The 12,921-nt window shown below is 47.8% G+C and overlaps 1 protein-coding gene across 1 annotated transcript in view; it reads left to right on the top strand.

Moving 5' to 3' along the window:
- sntb1 (syntrophin, basic 1) overlaps positions 1-12,921 on the top strand; it is a 30,023-nt gene that overhangs the window by 14,036 nt on the left and 3,066 nt on the right. Inside the window, 4 exon segments of the mRNA XM_056601849.1 lie at positions 2,821-2,957; positions 6,421-6,623; positions 11,783-11,892; positions 11,894-12,031. Coding sequence (XP_056457824.1) covers positions 2,821-2,957; positions 6,421-6,623; positions 11,783-11,892; positions 11,894-12,031 — 588 coding nt within the window.

The raw sequence follows: 12,921 nt of genomic DNA, 5'->3' as shown, positions 1-12,921 counted from the left end.
TAAAAAAATAGTGTTCAAATGATAATAGAACATATTAGAATTTTAAGGAAGTCATCATTAGGTGTTGTTTACTGTTTTCAGGCTTGTTTTCAAAATCTCTGTCTCCAGGGTTCCACTGGTCCACGGCCCAGTATTGGTTTAAAGCCCGGTGGTTGAGAAAATCACTGCTCCCGTTAGTTGGTATTCACGGAACCAACCTCCCTTATGAATCCTGGATAAAGGTGTCTGCCATTGAGGATTACCGTATTGCTCGTCTGGTTTCCGTGGTGATCTCTGTGATGTCTGGCGGCCAGAGTTACAGGGGATGATTATTATTTTAAGTAATGTTAGAGAGTAGAGAGTTCAGACACCCCAGAGTTTAACCCTGTGTGATCAGCTGTCACGTCTGTCTTCGTGGTGGGGTACACTCAGCTCCTGGCAGCCGCTCAGTAGATTGGCTCATCTTTATTGCCTCTTCCAGACCTTAGGTCATCATTACTCAGCGTCCTTCAGAATGCTCGCTTCGTGGACCTTGGTATTACTGTCTGCCTGGGGCCCCCGGCCGTCCCTGGTCCTTAGCGAGTGTGTTGCAGCCGTGTGATGCCCTCTCTGGTGGGTCTGCACTGAACCTCCCCAGCTCTCCATTAGAAGGTCTAGGCTTTCCTCAGAGAAGCAGTGTATGAACATGATGGAGGAGCTGTTCGTTCACTTGTGTGCAGTGTTACTTTTTTAATCTCATAATGTTTCCAACGTTTCTTTGTGCGTGTGGGCGTGTGCGTGTTCGGAAACCCGGGCAGGGAGATTAGGTTAAACGTTAGGCGTCTGCCCGTGTACATAATTGCATTTGCGTGCCTGTATTTGGTAAACATTGTGTCAGCGTTTAATCATCTGCTGGCCCGTATAGTAAGACACAAAGTCATATAAGGGCATTTCCCTGTTATGCTGCGCTTAGCGCATTCAGTGGCTGTGGTATCTTAGTGTCCTGGCCCGCGGGCACAATGCAGTGGATTTTCCTTCCGGCCGGGGGTGGGGGGGTGGGGGGGGGGGGGGGGGGGCGTGGGGTGGGGTGGGTGGTGGTGGTGGTGGAGGAGTGGGCAGTGGATCACTTCCCACTGGTCTTTGTTGTGTCATTCAGCTGTTTGGATGACATCACACATGATCGGGTGGCAGCAGCCACTAACGGCTCTGCCTCTTAAGGGCTGAGGAAATCCCGACCATTCTTCACAGTGAAATTGGAGATTGCGTTGTCCGCCGGCCTGCAGATCCATTGATCTCCAATGGCCCTCCAAGGCCAATGCAGCAGTTTCGTATCAAGGAGTTGCCTTTTACTTTGATTGCACCATTAGACTTGGAATGAGGCTACCATGAGGCTAATTCATCAAGGGTTGATGAAGGGCATCTACTACAAAAAGAGGATTTATCTTTCACTAGTGAGTGAAGCCCTGTTTGGGATTCAAGTTCAATTGAATTTGCACCCATGTCTCAAACAGGAACTAGAGTTTGATAATGCAGAGTCAATATTCTCAGTTCCTCTATTCTTTGCTGCACTATTTTAAGCCCAGCGATGTTGGACGAAGGTCCAGCAGTTCTCTACAGTCTAGAATACGGTCAGGGAGAGTAGCAAAACCAAACTGCCGTAGTCTAAGTTGACAAATGTATGGTCTGTTGAAATGCTCCTAAGCATTGTCGAAGACCTTTCTGAATACGTTGTGAGTTTGTAAATAATTTTTCATCTTCCGTCTCAAGGATGGCATTATCCCCGTTCACGATCAAACACCGCACAAAGATTACCTACCCGGGTAACTGCCTTATGCACAGATCCTGACAAATCATGACATGCGAAAGATAATATTGTTCCGATTCTCATGAGAGAGTGAGAGATGTATTATGCATTGGAATGAAATGAGAAAAAAGCCCCAAAGTGGGTCTCAATACTCTCCGACACCAGCAGTTACCGCTGTCTGTATCAATGGAACAGACCCTCGGCACCGCCCTGCTTTCTACTGGGCCGACGGGCCCTTCCTCGGCTGTCATCTCTTGCTGTAGAACCCTTTTAACAAGGCATATTTCAATAGTGGATGTGGGCAGCGCCGGAGCAACTATATAATGTACTGCGACATTCAAGTTTTAACACATTTTTAAAAACAATGTGCTTCCTCTCACTTTTTCTCCCCATGGCACATCCCTCTCTGCCACCATGGATATATCTATAGATCATTATTCATTTATGATACAATAAGAGCACTTGGTTCATCCCTGAAGGGGAATACCGGGGCTACAGCAGCGTAGAAGTCGCAAATGCAAAGTAGTCTGGAAGTCAAGGGGCTTTATTAACGGGGGCAGAGCTAAATGCCTCCGGACACGAGTGGATAGTCGTACAACCAATCAGAGCAAAAGGTGTGATGTAGCTCCGAGCTGAAATTAAACTTTGACCAAATCCAGTCAAAAGTGCGGAAAACGCAGGATTTTTTTTCAAGAAAAGAATATTCAAGGGTAGTTGTTCCTCTTTTAAAGAAAGGCTTTTGGATAAACGGTTGCGATTTGCCTAACCCGGGCCTGGTCAACTGGAGTCTGTCAGAACCGAAGGGGAATCAGCCCGCAGAATCTTCTTGTTCCCAGGCTAGCATAAGTACATTGTCTCACACACACACACACACACACACACACACACACACACACACACACACACACACACACACACACACACCCTAATAAAAACTACACTAAAACACAACAAAAAAGTATTTACATGCATTTTAACTCTGCTAACTTGTATGAGTCATACGATGAAGCATATCATGTTTCACTCTGGGTGCGTGTGTGTGTGTGTGTGTATGTCAGACGGAGAACGAGAAGGAGCAGTGGAAGCCCGTGCTGGTGGTGGTGACGGAGAAGGACCTGCTGCTGTACAGCAGTCTGCCCCGGAGGCCTGAGGCCTGGAGAAGCCCTGAGCACACCTACCCACTGTTAGCCACGCGGTGCGTACAGACAGAGACACACACACACACACACACACACACACACACACACACACACACACACACACACACACACACACACACACACACACACACACACACACACACACACACACACACACACACACACACACACACACACACACTGGAGGAGCCCTGAGCACACCTACCCACTGTTAGCCACGCGGTGCGTACAGACAGAGACACACACACACACACACACACACACACACACACACACACACACACACACACACACACACACACACACACACACACACACACACACACACACACACACACACACACACACACACTGGAGGAGCCCTGAGCACACCTACCCACTGTTAGCCACGCGGTGCGTACACACACATACACACACACTGGAGAAGCCCTGAGCACACCTTCCCACTGTTAGCCACACGGTGCGTACACACAGAGACACACACAGACACACACACGGAAACCCACACACACACACACGGAAACCCACACACACGCACACGGAAACCCACACAGAGACAGAGACACGCAGACAGAAGCACGGAAACCCACACAGAAACACAGACAGAGACACACAGAAACAGAGAAAAACAGCGACAGTTTGATTAGAAATGAGATGGGCACCAGGTGCATTTTAAATTAAACCTTCAGGCCAAACACAGTTTGCTCAAGTATGTTGTTGAATAAAGAGCCAGTGAACCCGGTTGGAGTTCTAACACTGAGAGATTTAAAACGGGTATTTCGGTGTTTTGACCAATGGCAACTATTTTAGTACCGTCATTGTGTACGAGCGATATAGTGAGGGTTTTTAAAATGAAATGCACCAGTCACCGTGGTGTTATACTGAGAAGATATTAACCCTCTCTTGCACGCGGACATCAAACTAACCCGCTGCCCAGACGGAGCTCCAAGCATCCAAACGCACCGAACCGTGATACCATTGGTGTCTGGGAAGCCTAACTCTCTCTCAGTCAACCACTGCCCAGAGAAGGCTCCACACTGCGACTAACAAGGTCATCACAAAAAGACTGTTACCCACGTACGATAGAAAGTGGAATTTTTGCATAGTGTTTTGGGGAAACACCTGTTATCTCTAAAATACAGTTTTATTTTAGTAACCGTGACAAATTGGCATACATTAATATGTGCACGATGATATAATAAGTAGGATATTATGCTTTGAACCATGTTCAAAGCAAAAAACAAATACAGCAGAGTGTAAAGTCGTCTTTTCAGAAGTGATTAATGTAAAACCATTGCATTTCAGCCATGGTTTGAGTGTCAGGATCTTTACAGGACAGAGGTGGCAAGACAGGGAAAACCTACCAATGTCTCCTAATCATGACTGTAGGCCTACCACATTAGGCCAACACACACACCCACTCCTCCTCTGTTATACACACAGGTCTACTACACAAACAGGTTTATTAAACACACGCACCTATACGTAAACCATCAGCCTCAGACACACACACACACACACACACACACACACACACACACACACACACACACACACACACACACACACACACACACACACACACACACACACACACACACACACACACACACACACACACACACAGTTAGGTCTGTTAACTGTTACATACAGAAAAAACACATCAATCATACCTTAAGCAAATATACACACACGCCTATTCTCTGTTTGCTCTCTCACACACGGACACCCCACAATACAAACCTACCAACTGTTAAACATAAGAAACCTTGAATTGTCTTTCGTTTGGCACTGATGGACTGCATATTTAAAATAAAACACTCCCTATCTTCAAAGAAACATGGATTTACTAAATCCTAAGAATAAAGGAAGGAACAATAAACAGCTCAACCAAAGCATCCCATACAGCTTCAGCGAGACTGGCAAATCTTTAAATGTCTAGTGATGTTGAAAAAAAAATAGAATATACTTAAAAATAAATCCAGAGCCCCTTTTCCCGAGAGCCGTGTTGTATCATATCTCAGAGAGCTACTTTGACATGCTGGCTCGCATCAGTTGTTGTTGGACAGGACACATAGCGGGTGCTAGGAAACAGCTTTTTGCAGGATGAGGTCATGTCTCTGTCATTATTTACTGCGTCTGCCATCCTACAATGCAATCCATTGTTTGGTGGGATTTCTCCACCGGTCTCATGGTAGTCCTGAGCAACATTTGATAACTTTGGAAACTTTGCTGATTGAGATTGTAAATCTTCACTCAATTATCGGTATATCCGTTTTCAAATAAATTTTTGTTGATTTGTGTATTGATCTCCATGACGTTGATCTTCACCGTTGTTCTGTGATTGTATGTCCACGTAAATGCGCTTTGGCTCCAAGGTATTTCTATTGTCACCCACCGCTCCATTCCAAGCAACCCCAGAGTTAATTCTAAGCCTGGTCTATTCACGCTTCCTGCACCCAGACAGGCTTTTATGTAATTATACTAGTTGTTAGGTTGCTTCTGCACAAAACATGATTTGGACCTGTCACTCTCTATTTGTGTTTCATCTTCTTCCCCTTTTCATATATGTTCCTTTTGAGGAGCACCTATGGTAAGCTCCTCTAATCCTAACCACCGGACCAGTACTGGACCAGAGGGGTGGGTAACCTACCCCCGTGAGACCATCCTAATCTCAAAAGTTCACATTTCAGTCCCTGGCTAAAGATCGGTCTGGTTGGCCAGTAATTGATTCCAACATATGGTCTCAGTCTTACGCGGTTAAAGAAAACTCCAGCCAGTCAGATTAAAGAACTAAGTGCCGCTCTTTTCAAGTCTAGTTGGAAGAAAAGCGATAAAATCTCCTCTGCCTTCAGGGTACAGCTCGGTTCATCTTTCAACATGGTTATTCGGTCGATTACAGATAATTGAGTTTCGATTGCCTCGTCGATTGCTACACTTGCGTCGGACACTGCCATTGTTTTTGAAGTGCAGCAGACAGCGGTTCAGCTCTTCTCGCTTTGTCGGGGACCTGAGATAATGACCCTTAGTCAAAGCTTCCCCCGCACTCACTGCTCGATCCACATTACCCGCTTGGAAAGCTGAGTTGGCGAGGACAGATCCTACGGGCCAGGTGCTGTTCGTCGAGAAACTTCAGTGTGAGAAATCGGATCTTAAGCGGGAAATGGAAACATGAACCGGCCAGATCAGACCGTTGTCACGTGTCTAAGAGTCCCCCCCCAATAAAGCTTCACCGTCTTCTCCAGCGCCATCCTGCTCGAGGCTCTCCCACACAAGTGTGCATGTGTGGGGCGCCCCACACAAGTGTGCATGTGTGGGGCGCCACAGGGGCACTCCGCCTACCATTAAAGGTTCAGTCCTCACCGCAACGACCCGGGTTCGATTCCTGACCGTGGTCTTTTGTTCCTATACCTTCCTGTCTATCTTACTCTGCAATAAAAAGGATAAAACCTTCAAAAATAAGTGTGCATGTGTGACGTGTGTGTTTGTGTGTGACAGACTGGTCCACTCCGGACCCGACCGGGGGGGGGGGTCGCCCCATCGCGGCACAGAGCTGTCCTTCGCCACCCGGACGGGCACGCGGCTCGGCATCGAGGCCCACCTGTTCCGGGCCGAGACCACCCAGGACCTGTCGGCGTGGACCAGGCACATCGTCACCGGCTGTCACGCCTCGGCCGAGATGATCCGGGAAGTCAGCACCAGTGAGTGGTCCAGCAGCTGGGGCTCCTACCGTGTACAGTGTGAACTCTGTTCTTGAACCGTACAGGCGTAAAGAACGGGGACAGGAGTAGAAGGAGACCTTTTGGGTCTTAAGGGAATATTGGCGAACATTTCTGTGTTGTGTTGGGGGAAATTCTGTTAAATGCAATGGTTTCTGGCTAAAACCTCTTCTCCGGATTGGTCGTTTACTATTGGATGCCCACCCTAGCCCAAGCGAGGGCGACGTGGGTTTTTAACAACGTTTGGCCACGCCCCCTCACACTTGCTCCTATGGAAGCCATTGTGTCTGTTTTTAAAAACGCTAAAACTGTCACCACTTCTTGAATCGATTTTGTTTATTATTTTATTAGGCAGAAGCACTGCTCTAATGGGGGTTTACTTACCCTTAGAGAATGGACAATCATCGTTAGATTGGAAACACTTTAAAATTGCAAGGCAATATATACACTACACTTAAGTGCTCTCAACACAACAATACAACCACAGTTTGGTACAATTTGCAACTGCAAAAAAACAAGCATTTCTGAGCCATATGGAGAATGTGGACAAAACATCAGTTATTTACAGAAGGGGATTTGGGGATATCCTTCTATGTGTACGAGTGTCTTAAGTCTGCTTGTGTACTGCAGTGGAAACTGGCAGTCCTGGTATCTTTGACAATATCTTCAGTCTCTTTTGCTCTCTTTGTGTATGTGACTCTCTCTCTCGCTATGTCTTTCGCTATGTCTCTCTCTCGCTCGCTGTGTCTCTCTCTCGCTCGCTGTGTCTCTTTCTCTTTTGCTATGTCTCTCGCTATGTTTCCCTCTCTTGCTATCTCTTTCCCTTTGTCTCTCTCACTATGTCTCTCTCGCTGTGTCTCTCGCTCTCTTACTATGTCTCTCTCTCTCGCTATATTTCGCTCACTGTCTCTCTCGCACCCTCTCTCTCTCTCTCGCACCATGTCTCTCTCTCACCATGTCTCTCTCGCTCTCTCTCTCGCACCATGTCTCTCTCTCACCATGTCTCTCTCTCACCATGTCTCTCTCTCACCATGTCTCTCTCGCTCTCTCTCTCTCACCATGTCTCTCTCGCTCTCTCTCTCTCACCATGTCTCTCTCTCGCTCTCTCTCGCACCATGTCTCTCTCTCACCATGTCTCTCTCGCTCTCTCTCTCACCATGTCTCTCTCTCGCTCTCTCTCGCACCATGTCTCTCTCTCGCTCTCTCTCGCACCATGTCTCTCTCTCACCATGTCTCTCTCTCTCTCACCATGTCTCTCTCTCACCATGTCTCTCTCTCACCATGTCTCTCTCTCTCTCTCTCGCACCATGTCTCTCTCTCACCATGTCTCTCTCTCACCATGTCTCTCTCGCTCTCTCTCGCACCATGTCTCTCTCTCACCATGTCTCTCTCTCACCATGTCTCTCTCGCTCTCTCTCGCACCATGTCTCTCTCTCACCATGTCTCTCTCTCACCATGTCTCTCTCTCACCATGTCTCTCTCGCTCTCTCTCGCACCATGTCTCTCTCTCACCATGTCTCTCTCTCACCATGTCTCTCTCTCTCGCACCATGTCTCTCTCTCACCATGTCTCTCTCTCACCATGTCTCTCTCGCTCTCTCTCGCACCATGTCTCCCTCTCACCATGTCTCTCTCTCTCTCTCTCGCACCATGTCTCTCTCGCACCATGTCTCTCTCTCACCATGTCTCTCTCGCTCTCTCTCGCACCATGTCTCTCTCTCACCATGTCTCTCTCTCTCTCTCGCACCATGTCTCTCTCTCGCTATGCGTGTCTTTTCTTCTTAGGACATTGTTGTTGTGGCAGCTCTATTGTCTCCCTACGGTCCCACATCTCTATCTATAATTACACCTTCCCGAGTCACCAAGTCCTGGCTACGCAAGAGTGCAGCAACAGGTGGCCCGACCTTCTCAATGTTTCAGGATGTGATACATAACAACAAAATGCTCTCCCCAAATTAAAAAACAAATAACAAAAGTGAGTCTGTTGTTGCAAACTGCTTGTTAATAGCTCTGGAAGCTTGCCCGCGTCTTTGCGACTAGCGTAGCGTAGCTCCTCTCGCGCCGCCAGAGCTGATTTTTAAAATGCACAGATTCAACAGCGGCTGCTTTAGAACTAACAATGTTTTGCCGCAAGTACGTGTACAGGTTAGGTCTGAGGGAGCGTCTTCTCACCGGCGCTTGGGAAGATTTAGACCCGTAAACATCGAGCATGACGCTTATTGTGCGTAACGAACACAACGTGGTGGAGACGGATCGTGAAATAATCGCCATGTATCCTTAAATAACTTTCTTCCCAGCGGTCGTTATGGCAACCCACTTTTCTCCTCTGACTTAAAGTCGTGTTGTGCTCTCCAGAGTCCCTTTGCAATCACACTTTGTTTACCGAAGTCTTCAGCACAGCTTCTCCCAAACCCCTTACCTTCACCACCCCCACCCTCAGCTCCTCCACCTCCTCCCTAACCTCCACCAACATCACATCCTCACCTCCACCACCACCCCCACCTCCTCCATCACCTCCACCACCAACTTCACCTCCTCCTCCTCCTCCTCCTCCTCCTCCACCCCCAACCTCACCTCCTCAAGCTCCACCTCCTCGACCACCTGCACCACCACCAGCCCCGCCCCTGTCTCCCCCCGTTGTGATGATACAAGGCCCCTAGTCATTGCCTAGTGTGTGGGTGTGTCACACACTGCATGTGTGGAACTGTGTTGGTGTAGAGAGAAAGGCAAGGCGACTTTATTCAAATAGCTAATTTCATACACGAGGCCGGCTCTGGTGTGCCAGTCACACACAATGGATGTCAAACATAAATATAGATTGATAGAAAGATATTGGACATCTATTGTGTGTTGGTGTGTATCACGCTACAGCCATCCCAGCGTAGGGCTAGGAGACGATCAGCTGTCTGCTCCCGTTCATCTGTATTGTATTGATCAGCAGTGACATTAGCACAATGAGGAGGAGCTGGGAGGCTGAGGGGAGGAGCAGAGGACTGTTGTGTGAGGAGATCTGTTGTGTGAGGAGATCTGTTGTGTGAGGAGATCTGTTGTTTGAGGCGATCTGTCCAAAATACTAATTATCAACCCCTAATGAAGCCTAAACGTGGACTTCAGGGATATAAAATAAGCATTCTGGAACTACGATATCGTCTTATCTTGATAGCCAGTTTTATAGTATAAATTAATTAAGATGAGCAGATATGGCAATATCAAATGATCTAATCTGAGGTTAGAAATTGTGAATAGGAAAACTAGCTTCAGTTTTAAATGTCTGTATACTTCAGTGTAATGACCCTCAGTTAGGCTAGCCTGAGATCGCCGAATTGCAAACGGCAATTAATCGATAAACCTCTCTGTTCATTTTCGACTTCCACAGAACATCACCGACGGGCACAGACCAAAATGCCTCTGGACACAATCAGATAGGCCTACAGCAAATCATAGCAACAGTTGGACGTTTTAAAAATGGTCGGTTGAATTCATGAGCACATCATGATATTTAACAATTATTTCGTAGAATTACCACTAGTGATCCCGGTGGTACATATGTCCTTATTTGCAAGCACTAACGTGGTTGTCAAAGTGCGTTAGGACATTGTTTAAATGTTGTAAAGCAAAGATGTTTCTGTGTCTCTTCAATCCATCTCCTGTTGTATACGAGGAACGCTGTGTTCTCTAAAGCCTAGAGCAGCGCTTGTTTGTTTAGATACTCTCAAGGTTTAGAACGGAGCACAATGTTGAACAAATACTTCAAGTTCCTCAATTACCTTGAGGAACTGGAGACAAGTATCACTTCACTGGGGTAAACGATGGGTTTTCTCTAGTTGTGTACAAACACACGCGCACACGCACACGCGCGCGCACACACGCACACGCGCACACGCACACACACAAACACACAAACAACAACAACAACAAAAATGAAGATGTATCAGATAGGGGGGTAGAGAGTGAGAGAAGGCGTGTTCATGTGGTGGGAGAGCGATGGTGTGGTGATGACAGCTGGGCTGTGCACATGTTGATAGTCCCGGGGAACAATGCTGCAGAGTGAGAAGAACGGGCACGAGGCTCCTACAGCAAAGAGAGAGCCGTCGGTTACACAGAGATTGCATCGGCCCGCACTCTGCAAGACCAAACAAGAAGACTGAGGTTACCAGAGGAGCGTGACAGAGACTGTCCGCCTCTATTATGAATGACACCCAAAGCACAAGGAGCATAAATTTCAGTGCATATTTCTAGTGCGAGCCGCAAAAAAGAATTGGAACCCTATTGTTTTTAATGGTGCACACCGCACAGAGCGCCGATGTGGCGCCGATGTGGCGTGGCTTTGCCATTTCGCCCGCTTCATGAGGGACCCAAGTCTGTTTTTGCATTTAAAAAAAATGCCTTAATTGCCTTCTGTGTACCGACACGGCCGTGGGCTTTGGGCTAGATGTTGCAATCTTGAAGGGGTTGTGTGTGTGTGTGTGTGGGGGAGGGGGGGGGGATAGGATGGTAGCCTACCATGCTACCCTACCGAGGCTTGCCTTGCATTGGTGGTCGCCTCCAGAGTTCAATCCATCAATTGAAACTCGATGGGGTCATTGTTTGGGTCAATCTAACCTTTTTTCCCACGGTGTGTTCCACATGTGTTTGCTATTTTCTGTTCAGTGTAAGAATGGAACTGTGTTAGTTAGGACGAAGAGGGGGTGGAAGTGTCCCAGTGTTCATTTCAATACAGCATGACGTAATAGGTGGAGATTGTATTTGCATCACCTGTCCCGGGTGTCTGTCAAGGTTAAGTCTGGTCACATGACAAAATCCAAATTGTGGTAATATTCACACTATACCGACATGTTCCTCACAACGCTGAGGGAAAAGAAATCCTTGAATCGAGACAAGCGAGAACAACTTTGGCCGAAAGAAAAACCACTAAAACATGGGGAGGGGAGGGGGGGGGGGGGGGGGGGGGGGGCGACCGGTGGCGTCTCGGTGGCTCACCAGGTAGAGCGCGTTACCTAAAGGACCCGGGTTCGATTCCTGCCCGTGGTCATCTGCTGCATGACCTCCCTTCCATCTCCCATACCTTCCTGTCTCTCTAACCCTCATCATAAATCACAAAAGTGCACAAATGAATCTTTAAACCCATGGGGTGTCTTCCAGGCTGCCTGTACCAGGGCCAGGAGTGCCGCCTGGTGGTCCACTACGAGCAGGGCTTCTCCGTGCTGGCCGACCCCCCCGTCGGGCCTGCGGGGGGGGAGTGCAGCGGCGGCGGCGGTGGCGGGGGGGGGGGAGGAGGAGGAGGAGGGGCGGGCGGCGCTGCTGGCCTACGCCTTCGAGAAGCTCCGCATGTCGTCCGACGACGGGATCCGCATGCTGTGCCTGGACTTCGGGGGCAAGGAGGGGGAGATCGTGAGTGTCCGGTCACCTCGGGAGTCGGTCCCGGGATTCAGAACACTGGCGCCATATAGTCAAGACGTTTATTTTTTTACGACCCATTTTTGCAACCACTGGAAAAGATGGGTCGTACAAATTAGTTTTGAATATATTGTGCCAGTGTATGGGGTGTTTGTTGGGGGATGCCACGTAAAGGCACAATGCATCGTGACCACAATGTATTGAAGAATTAATTTGTGCGACGTATTGCAGTGGCTGCAAAAAAATGGGTTGTACACATTTAGAACGTTTGACAAATCGGGAAAATAAGCCCCTTCAGGGCGAACCGGGCCCCCCTGCTTCGCGTCGGGGCCCGGTTCGCCCCAAGGTTTCATTGTTTTGCCCCTTCAGGGCCCGGTTCGCCCTGAAGGGGCTTATTTTTCCGATAATGACCGGCGTTCTATACGTAACCCCTTGCATAAACTACATATTTGCATATCGCTCAGATTGAGCTGTTACTTGATTTAATTGACTGGAGTAAAATAAGTAAATAGAAAAAGTAATCGGAAACTATTGAGCTCCACCAATTTATGAATATTCTTTTTTGAATAGTTCTGGTCTGGCAAAGTTGACTGGGTTGGCAAACAACCGGCAACATTTGTTAGTTGATAGTTGTTATTCTGCATTGGTTTAATAGGAATGGAGAAGCCATAACCGTGTCTGGAGACATAATTGTCGCTTTAACACCAGTATGATTATGCAAGTCAGTTGTTTCATTACAGAAAACAACACATTTAGTTTATTTGACATGTTGATGAAGCCAAAGATTTGATCTGTTTGGGAAAGAAGGGTGTTGATTTCGTTTGACTCTTTTTTTCGAGTATACAAGGGTTCCTCATGCTACATTGATAACGAGTTAGTGAGGA

Source organism: Gadus chalcogrammus, chromosome 11 (assembly GCF_026213295.1).
Source record: "Gadus chalcogrammus isolate NIFS_2021 chromosome 11, NIFS_Gcha_1.0, whole genome shotgun sequence".
In the NCBI taxonomy this organism is placed as follows: domain Eukaryota; kingdom Metazoa; phylum Chordata; class Actinopteri; order Gadiformes; family Gadidae; genus Gadus; species Gadus chalcogrammus.
This window is presented reverse-complemented; position numbering and strand designations above follow the sequence as displayed.